We start from the raw sequence: 11,449 nt of genomic DNA on the forward strand, positions 1-11,449 counted from the left end.
AGCCCGGAGCTTCGCTATCTCAAGACACGCGTCTCCCTGGCTTTTCTCGAAGAAGCAGCGCGGCGGAGATGGAGCGACTTCACTGGCCTTTCAAAAACTCTACAGCACGCGGCGGCATGCAAGGGGAAACTACTGGAAGAGAAAGGGGAGCGTTCGTATTCGTTCTAAAAAAAAACAAAAAAAACAGAGGGGTGCATTTGATACACGGGGGGAAAGGGGGACCACGTGCATGACGTCGTGAGTGGGGCCCCGCAGCAGGATGGCCACTCTCGTGACGAGCCGTGATTGGCTGTAAGTTGAAGCCTGGAGAGAGGAACTTGTTACGCCAGTTCCGCCGTCTGCGGGGGCTTCCTTGCTCGCGCTCCTTTTTCCCGCCAGCCGCAGTCGAAGGGGCCGCTGCGCTCCGGCAACAAGTGTCAGTTGCGCTAGAAGTTGGCGAACGCTTCGCAAGCGTGCTTCACCAGCCGCTGCTTTTATTTTCTTTGTTTTTTCTTGTGAGTGCGTGGCAGCCGGAGGAGGCGCGGCGAAGCGACTGCAGCCATGGATCAGCTCTTCGGGAACCTGAAGGGTTTCTTCAAGACCGACTTCACGGTCATCGACAACAATGTGTTTCGGCTGCACTACAAGGCGACGGTGTGCATTCTCATCGCCTTCAGCATCTTGGTCACGGGCAGGCAGTACATCGGTGACCCCATCGACTGCATCAGCAAAGACGCGGTGCCGCCTAACCTGCTGGACACTTTTTGCTGGATACACACCACCTTTTCGCTCACTGACGCCTGGCACAAGAAAGTGGGCGTCCAAGTGCCTTACCCCGGCGTGGACAAGTACACGCCGGGCGAGAAGCGCGTCTACCATGCCTACTACCAGTGGGTCTGCTTCGTGCTCTTCCTGCAGGCCGTGCTCTTCTACGTGCCTCGCTACTTTTGGAAGGCTGTCGAAGGCGGCCGCGTCAAGAACCTCATCCTGGGCCTCAACAACCCGATCCTACCCGAGGAAGCCAAAGAAAACAGTCGCAAGTTGCTTGTCGAGTACCTGACCATCAACCTGAACAACCACAACATATTCTTCTACGGATACGTGGTGGCCGAGGTGTGCAACTTCGTCAACGTCGTCGGCCAGATGTTCCTCATGGACATGTTCCTCGGCGGTGAGTTCTCCAGCTACGGTTCCAAGGTGCTGCAGTTCACCGAGTGGGACTGGTCCGTGCGCTTCGACCCCATGATCAAGGTGTTCCCCAGGCTAACCAAGTGCACATTCCACATGTACGGTTCCTCGGGCGACGTGCAGAAGCACGATGCCATGTGCATCCTGCCCATCAACATCATCAACGAGAAGATCTACGTGTTCCTCTGGTTCTGGTTCATCATCCTCGCCGTGCTCTCCGGTGTGGTGCTCATTTACAGGGCCTTCGTCATCTTCCTCCCGCAGATCCGCTTCATGGTCCTCCGACGCCGCGCCAAGCTCGCCAACAAGGACTACGTGGAGCGCGTCTGCGACCGCTGCAAGCTCGGCGACTGGCTCATTCTCGACCTGCTCTGCAAGAACATGGATCCCGTCAACTTCCGAGATCTCATCAACGACTACGTGCGACGCCTCGACCACAAGAGCATCGACAACGCGTAAACGCTCGACTACGGCCGCTGTCTCTCTCGTGCGCGTTCCTTTTCTCGAATACCGACGACTGAACGACGCCGCGTCTTGCGGTTTCGGGCACGATGATTTGTAGACGACCTTGACCACTGGCAAGTCCGTACCTATTCATTCTTTTTTTTTTTCGTGAACTCGGCAGCTCGAGCTCTCTGTCGGTATGAACGCGCTCCTTCGAGGGAGACAAAAGACAAGATGGCGTTTTGCCATCTGGAGCCAGTAATCTAGCCGAACTACTTTTGACATGAGCTGCCTTTCACAGCGTGCCTTCAGGCAAGGCATTTGAAGTGCCAAGATGATGATGATGGAGGGAGCAATATCAGAGCTGCCTATGCTGCCACTGTTGTATTTTTTTGTACGTGAGTTGTTACTTCGTGTAATCACTGTCACGGTAGCTGTGAGCCTAGGAACAAATTTACATCATACGCAATTAAAAACTAGAACAAGATAGGGACAGTCTGCTGTGTTTGCATGCTGTTCGTGCATTTTGTCATAATCTTTTTTTTTCTGTCATTGTTCTGTCATCAAGAATCTCTATGCGACGTCGTTTACGACTGCTGCTTGAAGTACAAGCATCTTGTTTGTCTATTTTCTTTTTTTAAGCGTAAGTGTTGCAATCTATACTCTCCGCGATGAGGGAAAGCAATATTTTCGTTTTTTTTTTTTTTTCATGTTACTCAGTGCCTTTTGGGAACAACAAGAATCCGAAGTCTTCCAGATGTTTATTGTCCATTTTCTTGCAGCTTGGTCTCTTATTTAACGTTGCACAGAGACTTCGTTTGCAAGTATTTCCTCCCTCCCCCCCTTTTTTTTATTTCTGTCCTTTAGAGTCGCCTTTTTTTCCCCCATAACATGATGATTTGTTGTTGGAGATGGTGTCTTGTTTCTTGCATTTCGTCAGTTTATTTTTGTACATGTTTACACTGGCGTGCGTTATACAATGCCAGATAGTTCTGTCTCGCTCTCCGGCTGCACGGAGAACAAGAAAAGTGCCTTGCCAAACATTTCTTAAATACTATTTTTGTACGGTATTGCACTTTCTAGTTGCGCGAAGCATAACTTGTTAAGCGAGGAGGATTATGTACTGCCAGGGCGTCGTTCAAATGCTTTATTTTTGTACTGTACATCAAGGTCTGTAAGATAGCGATCGGTTAAAAAAAAAAATTTGTGTGAGTGCGTGTATACGTGGAAGTGTCACAAAAAACAAATGTCTGGCTGATCATGGTGCGATGAATAAATGTTATACGACGTTTCTGAGCTGTGTGCTTCGGTCGTTTCTTGACGTATCAGTTCATGTTTTCTCGAAGGGACATATGTTATTACAGCGCATGCGCGGGGAGTCAGGCCTTCTCTTTAATTCTTGTAGTTCCCGGCGCTGTTTTTTGAGAAGTCTTAAATGTGTGCCAATGGACAATGACCCTTCTGGTGCACGCGTGAGTGGAAGGCTGAGCTGCTAGGTTAACGTGGTGTAAATTCTCACGTTCTGTTTACGCATGCAGTGCTGTCATATCAGTGGATGTCAGCGTCCCGCTGCCGCGAGCAAAGTCGCAGGTCTGCGAAGAGGCATACCTGCGATGCATTTCTTTAAGCTTTGCACGTGACACGTCCGCCGGCGATAGAAAATAGTGCAGAACCTTTTAACTACAGCACAGGTACTTTATATTTATTCATTGTTCCTGAACAGCATTTTTGAAGTGTCGCCTTAGAATAGATGTGGTGGCTACGCTACCTAAAGCGCGTGATTATTTTAACCGTTCTTCTTGCTCTTTGGCCATTCCTTGGCCCTTGCACCACAAAACTCCACTAATCATTTGTACCTTTCTGTCGCGTTTATGAACAGGCCGTGGGGTCCGTGGTTCACATTGTCTAAAATATCGACGTGCGAAATATTTACTGCTAAACGAAACAGCAGCGACTTTTCTGTTGTGCGAATCCCGTGACTTGACAGCAAACACTCCGTTAACCATATTTTCCTTTATTATCTTCAGTAGTCGGGCAGAATAAGTGTGGCGTTACGTACGAGCTAACAAAACATGCCCGTCTACTCAGCGTTTGCACGCGCTACGCCAGTTGAGTCATGAGCATCAAAAACTCTTAATATGCAATAAAGCCCCTTGATCGACTTATCACCATCAACGTCACCTGGCGGCATGCGGGATTTCAGGCCTACCGCTAGGCGCATGAGCAAGGTCACTGGAACGTGCAGAAGGGGTTAGTACCCACCGCTTAGCTCTTTTATATGCACGTTGTTCCTTCTTCTGTTGTAATACCTCCGGCCACCGTGTTCCACGAGTGCTGCGTCCCATCGTAATCGCATGCATTTCTGGTAGCGGTCAGCAATAGATCGCGTAGTACAGGCCGCCCTGTTCCTGGCTTCTTCCGCCCACAGTCGCTACCGGCAATTTTAATCTTAGCAAACGCTAACTCCTGTCCAGTCTAAGTAACTTTGCCAACGCCTTCGCACTGTCGCTTTATACTTATCGTGTGAAAATTTGGGCTTAATCTTCATGGAAGTTAGGGTGGATTCCTGTTTGAATCCTGTGCATATCTGACGCGCATTTTTTTTTTCCAAAGATTGGTGGGCGTCACATCTTTGCCGGCATGTCTGTCCGTGGTTTAGCGAATTGCCTTCGTATTTTTGCATCACATTTCAAGGCAATGCACAGCATACAATGACGTATGCCCGTGGTGTGGATGGAAGCACACCGACGCTCTATCACATCACACGCCGAAGAGCAGGAATGGAATGACAGCAGAGAAAAGTCGGAGGCAATGCTGTCCGGCCCGGTCCTTGAGTACCAGCTGAAGAGGAGGGCTGAAACGATGGTCAGAGGCAGCGGTGCCTTGGAATTGTGGCCCGACCACGTGTCGCTGCGCTGTTTTAGCTGCAACGAAGTCTTTTCCACGAATAAAGTTTCGTTCTTCTTCAAACGGATGCAAAAACAGACCACAAAAGTTTAAACGTCTTCTCAGCGAGGCATAATTTACCACTGAACCAATGACAGCCACAACACGCCGGCTCAGACCTGGTGGTGTAGAATGTTTTTCTGGGTCACGTCCAGCAAGAGGCAAAAACCAGCGGAGCCCTGGACTAGAGGCCCCATAACTTCTGACCACACAATGCAATGAGATTTTTTTTTTCGCGTGATGGAATTTGATTGTTCACATAGGGTAGTAAGGTTGCGAGTGCTCGACGAATCAGTGCCTATAAGCAAGTGTAGCTGTCATTAGAAGTTTCTGTTATACTTCACTCTTTGTAAAGAAAATCAAGCGGTGGTTTCAAATGCAAAATACAAAATGCACAAAAGCACCTCTTGCTTTCGTGAACGCCAGAAGACTATCATTTTGTGGTTATATCAGGTCCCTAGTGAGGTTTTGGTTTCGAATATTACTGTAGACCTTGACTACTTTAGGAAAACGGCCATTTTCATAGCTTATTTTCGGTAAAACACACCCCTCCAGTAGAATTTCTTTGGGAGCGAAGCTTGCGTACCCCTCCCTCCACAGGCAGTGGGCCTGGTAGGTGCCCATTGGAAACAGACTTTCACTGGATTGCGTGTTTCTTTGCGACTGGCAGTCGAGTACTCATTTATAGTTTGTATTTAGCACTAGAAGTTCCGAACGTTGTTGGCACAAGTGCCGTCGTACTATCAAAGCCTTGAGGTGCGCACGTTGTCATCGCGCAGTTAGTACCGTCTAGGTAGCGGTTATTGAGCTGTTCGGAAGCGGAACTATCAGACATTTATCGGCGTTCAATCTTTTCGTCAGATGTAGACAGAATGCCACACGCTCGTGTCTGCCTCAAATGCAGAGCGTGCGTTGTTTGCAACTGGGTTAAGCGAAGTGACTTGGATGCCTGTGGGTTACTGTGAAAATCGAGAACACCTGGCCAACCTTCTTTTACCTAATAATAATTATTATCTGGGCTTTATGTGCCAAAATCATAACAAGATCATGGGGCATATACCGTGTTGGAGGGCTTCCGAAGTTCACACTTTTCGGAAAGTCAACTTAATTACGTACTTTTCCAGTCAGTGATTTAACGCTCCAGGAACATCCAAGTCGTTCGCACAACTCATCCTGCACACTTAAACACTCTTCCTGCTGCGGTCTCGTTTCTTCTGAGAAAAAACACTGCACGAAGCAGACATGAACTGTGTTGTTTGCAGAAGTGAGCACTTTTTTCCTTCAAGGATGTGCCTTCACTGCATGCCCACAGAGAACACATGAATAAGTTACCTTCATGCCAACATCTCTCCGTCGGTGGCTGTTGTGCTTTGTTTTACTTCCTTGTTTATTTCTCATTGTACGCGTCTCTAATTTGTGCAAGTCTTCCGTTCTTTCTGCATGCTATTTCTTTAGTGCAGAGCATTTTAGGGTCCCGGGTGGTCGTATGCTGTTGTCGCGGCTTGGCACAACAAAGGTAAAGTGACGTACAGGATCGACGTGTGTAAAATATTGAGAGCCTGCTCGCGTCCTGACTAAGTCTTCTTCCTCTTGATCTTCGGGAGCCTTTACAATGATAATAAGTGCGGATTGCTTCAGGAGCCCGGTCTTTCGTATAGTGTCGTCCCTTGACATAACGCTGGCAGAACCATGTATACAATTAGAAATATATATAGAAGGAAGCGAGAAATAAAAAGGGAAGAAGTAAAGGTAAAAATTTAGAAAAAAAGAAAGTAATAGAAATGAAGAAAGAGAATCTGAAAAAGAGAAAGCCGAACAGAAACAAAGGAAGCCTCCCAGCTCCGTTCCTCTTTCAAGCATTGCAACATTCTAGTGCGAACCCACCTGAATTTTCTTTTGTCCGTTCCTTAGAGGGAGTCGTTGCTCACCTTGTCTCCGTGTACGAACCCTGATTTCGTGAAGCTCGAGCAAGAGATAATTTAGAAACATGCTTTCCTGCGTTCATCTCGGTGTTTCCGGTGATATGGAGATACTCGATTTTTGTTTTCCGCCTCTGCCGGATAAGATCGTGAGTCCCGGTTTGGTCATTTAATGGCGGCAATGTCACTGCTCTAACGAGCGCGTAGTGGCTTGTTCTGATCAGGCCGCCTTGCAAGAAAATGTTCGTGTTGATAGCCCCGTGCATTGGCTGCATCGTATAATATACCCTGTCGGGGTTTAACGTTTAAACTATTCCTCACTTTGAGAGATTACAGTATGCGATTGAAACACGGGGTCGTTAAGAAGAATGAGAAAATAAGCTGTTAAGATGAATTACGCGAGCTTTTGGCAAACTATATCCGATGCATTCAGAAGAAGGTAAACTGAGACCCGTCTAGCCTTCACGCTCGTAATGCACATAACGATCATGTATCACAATGAAATCCGAAATTCTATATACGTTAGTGTCTTGGTTTTTTTTTTTGTTTCCTATCGCGCAGCTTTCGCAATTTTATATAACTGACATATTGTACAAATAAAATCAATGTTTTACGTGCCGAAACCATGATATAATTATGAGGCATGCCTCAAGGGCTCCACTAATTTCGAACATTTGATGTTCTTTCACGAGCATCGCACAAGAAAGGGCCTCTGGTATTTATTCTCCATCAAAATTTGACAGCCGCAGCTGGGATCGAACCAGCGACGGTCGGGCCACCCATTGTATAAACATGTCGTTCGTAGTACGTAGCTTTGCTAAATATATATTTTGGCTGTGAGAGCGGGCACGTGGCGCATACGTACTTGCATCAACAGCAGTCTTTCATAACGAGCTTGAGAAGAACAAGGTGATTTTTCAAGGAATAAGGCACCCGTCTTGGTGGTCTACTGCTTATGGCACCGGACGGCATGTTGACCCGCAAGTCGCGGGATCGAATCCCGGCCGCAGGGGCTGCATTTTGGGTGGATGTGATAACGCTTGATGGTCGTGTATATACGGATTTGGGTTCATGTTAAAGAAACCTAGGAGGTCGGAATTTCCAGAGCCCTCCATTAAACGACATATCTCATAATCCCGTCGTGATTATTATATTTTCAAGGAATACCGTCACCTATACCCACTCAGGGGTATTGAATGACGATAACGTGATCAAAAATATGACATGAAAAATCTCAGTTTGCACCAAGACTGTTGACATCAATTGCAGTCCAGACTCGAGGCCATTTACCGAGATCGTTTCAAGTCGACGCTTTAGGCTCGGTCCACGTTTGATATTCCATTGGTTGGAACGATGACCTAATTAGTCCCACTGATCTCGCCGCATTAGTGTGACGAGGCCTGGTTCCGTCAAAGGTTGACGGGCCACCTTCATCGAAGACGCTGAAAATTCCAGAGAGATGTAGATAGAGGGTGAGAGAAACCTGGCTGCGCAGAACCACAATTGGGTCATTGCCTTTCAAAGCAATCACACTGCTGGCACGAAGTGGCCGGGTGCCTGCAACGCCAATGACCTTGATGCCGTTGAACGCGAAGTTTGCAAATAATTAGTTTTGTAACGTTAAACTAAGCGGTATTTGTTATTGGGTGAGAACAATTATTTACACGGTGATTTAAAATACCACGGATGACGCATCGGCATGCACAACCACGCATCCATAATACTTCATTTAGTAAATACACCCAACAAATATTAAATCTGTAGAGGGTCTTATGAGAGTTATCTAGATTTGATGTCTAAAATATTGTATTTATCAAAAGGATAATAGAGGAGATTTTACGATTATTTGGTATGAACAGTAATTCGGTATATGTGGACTTGATATATGTGGCTTGTGCTATTAAGCATCCAGGAAAAGCTACAAGGACCCTTCTATGAAGCGGAGTGATCTCGCATTGGATTGGTATTGACAAACCGACAGTCGTATAGCGCATGTGCATTGTGTCGAGTAATAACAGCTGAGGCCCCATGTTTTATGGCGCTGAGGTAGCGTTGGTAGACTTTCACTACCCTCTGCGAGAGTGTAGAGAAGAAGCAAGAAAGACCCAGCGTCTTTTAGAGCGATAAATGTTTTTAGTCTATAGAACTGGTGGACTTGGACTTGTACTGAAGCTATTGTTGGTGCATGTCACTGGATGGAGATGGCGGTAGAGATGTAGTAATACGCTTCAATTGAAGGGTAATATACGAAGGCCGCAGTATACTTATGCTTATGGTACTTTCCTATGGCCCTTACGGCAGTCGTGTATCTCTAGCGCCGTTCCTTCCCTGTCAAAGTTGGCAGCCGAAGTTGATATGTCCCACGCGGCTGTGGGCACGCTCGCCAAACAAAGGCCACTGCTCCTATAACACGTATTGAGTGTTTAAAAGCCATGCTTTCGGTTTGTGAGCCTAAGTGCTCTGTACATGTCTGAATGCCAATAACGAATATACTTTGTAGAAGTACGTACGTATGTAGATTGAACAAGTTGCGAAGAAGTTTTGTCTACGCTGATAATCGATATTTCTTCTTTATTGCGACAGCAACTGTATGAATTCTCAGCAGGTTAAAGCGGTCGCTGACATGTCCTACCCCTATATCTATCTATCTATCTATCTATCTATCTATCTATCTATCTATCTATCTATCTATCTATCTATCTATCTATCTATCTATCTATCTATCTATATATATATATATATATATATATATATATATCATCATCATCATCATCATCAGCCTGACTACGTCCACTGCAGGACAAAGGCCTCTCCCATGTTCCGCCAGTTAACCCGGTCCTGTGCTTGCTGCTGCCAATTTATACCCGCAAACTTCTTAATCTCATCTGCCCACCTAACCTTCTGTCTCCCCCTAACCCGCTTCCCTTCTCTGGGAATCCAGTCAGTTACCCTTAATGACCAGCAGTTATCCTGTCTACGCGCTACATGCCCTGCCCATGTCCATTTCTTCTTCTTGATTTCAGCTATGATATCCTTAACCCCCGTTTGTTCCCTAATCCACTCTGCTCTCTTCTTGTCTCTTAAGGTTACACCTACCATTTTTCTTTCCATTGCTCGCTGCGTCGTCCTCAATTTAAGCTGAACCCTCTTTGTAAGTCTCCAGGTTTCTGCTCCGTAGCTAAGTACCGGCAATATATATATATATATATATATATATATATATATATATATATATATATATATATATATATATATATATATATATATATATATATATATATATATATATATATATATATAAAGAAGCGTAATTCACACAGAACGAACGTTTCAGCACGGTTTAGTCCGGCGTTTCGGCCGTGGGACCGGCCTTCGCATTTAGGATAGATGGTGATTCTTACCGGCCAGTGTGGGACATGTTCGGAAGAGTCTTCCGCTGTATGAAGCAACGTTGGAGGAGGACGTGGGCCCTCTGGAAGATTTGGAGGTCTGCTGATGACAAGAGGCCCCTTCTCCAAACGGTACGTTGTGAAAGTCCGGCGGAATTTTTGTAAATTTAACTGCGCATACATGAAAAGCGTGATTCAGGAGCATATACAAGTACCAAATGGTAGAAAATACGTTTAGTTTGATGGAGTCGGTGTATACGAACAATTTACAGAGCTGTCATAACAGCCTGACTTGCGTCCCTTCTGATTATACAATAGATAGATATGTGGAGTTTAACGTCCCAAAACCATGATATGATTATGAGAAACGCCGAAGTGGAGGACTCCAGAAATTTTCACGTGCACCCAAATATGACCACACGGGCCTACAGCATTTTTGCTTCCATAGAAAATGCAGCCGCCGCAGCCGAGATTCGATCCCGCGACTTGCGGGTCAGCAGCCGGGTACCTTAGCCACTAGGCCACCGCGGCGGGGCGATGTTTCTTTGAATGTGCTTTCATCAATACATAGGGAGAAATGCGGGCACTTGGAGACATCCGGCCAACGTTTTCACGAGGGGTGTGTTTTGAGAGTAGATCAACGTTTTTGAAAGAGGCGTTTGTTTCGAGAGTGGTATCTGTCGAGTTTGGCGCTTGGTGGTGGATAAATACGCCTATATTTTAGGGGTGAAGCTCCTCTTAGTCTAACCTTGTCCTGTGTCAGGCGTACGTAACCGGCAGTATCTCCCGAACATTGTAATAGATGGTGCTGTCTCATCACCATTTCTCGTCTCATTTTCTATAGATGGCGTTGGTCCAATGGAAGTGTGTGCAATAGGACGGACGGACGCATGGACACTTCGCCCTATTCATAATCCTTCAATCCGTGGTTATGTTGTGATTTTTTAAAAATAAAGGTTTGCCATTTCACACTATCGGGTCATCCTATCCCTCTCGGTCCAGCCCTCCACGGGATGTCCATGAAGTTATTTATATTAGTCTTAAGGAGAGAGACAGTGTGAGTGAAGATGTGAAAATGGCAAGACAAACAATTTTGCCGAGAAACTGACTTGTATACCGCGTCGTCCTGTACGGAATTCGATGAATATGACATGTAGGAAAGTCTTGGAGAAATGATATGCGTATCCAATCATCGCGGCGACGTTGCCGGCATTTGCGCGTCCCGGCACTCCTGTCGAGAGGTGATCGCTCTCGTGTGCAACCCACTGGGTAATGTACACGGCGTGAATTTGTCACTTAGTGTGACCGTTTACTCCTAGCCCATAGCGGACGTGTCTTCCCGTTATCGCGTCGTAGCATCGTCATTCTTTGCTTACACAGTACACGCCTCTTTAAGTCGCAGTGTCAATGTCTTTGTTCGCCCGGTTAATCGTCTTAAGCGGCTACATTCTGCCACGACGAGTCCTTACTGAACAATGGTGGCATCCTTGACCTTCAAGGGCGACTTTTATCTTTCGAGTCAGTGGGCCACTGTCTTCCTACGCTTGGCGCCTTTTCGTTCGGGCCAGCCAGCACACGCCGAAT

At 46.5% G+C, this 11,449-nt stretch overlaps 1 protein-coding gene across 1 annotated transcript; it reads left to right on the plus strand.

Moving 5' to 3' along the window:
* Positions 1-367: 367 nt before the first annotated feature.
* On the plus strand, positions 368-2,907 carry LOC119174238 (innexin inx2). The gene has a single exon (XM_037425068.2). The coding sequence runs from the start codon at positions 541-543 to the stop codon at positions 1,624-1,626; it is 1,086 nt and encodes a 361-aa protein (XP_037280965.1). The 5' UTR covers positions 368-540; the 3' UTR covers positions 1,627-2,907.
* Positions 2,908-11,449: the final 8,542 nt, after the last annotated feature.

The sequence above is a fragment of the Rhipicephalus microplus genome, chromosome 5 (assembly GCF_043290135.1).
Source record: "Rhipicephalus microplus isolate Deutch F79 chromosome 5, USDA_Rmic, whole genome shotgun sequence".
NCBI classification, from domain to species: Eukaryota; Metazoa; Arthropoda; class Arachnida; order Ixodida; family Ixodidae; genus Rhipicephalus; species Rhipicephalus microplus.

Coding starts and splice junctions, on each gene's coding strand:
- LOC119174238 (XM_037425068.2), top strand. CDS start 541: ATGGATCAGCTCTTCGGGAACCTGAAGGGTTTCTTCAAGACCGACTTC.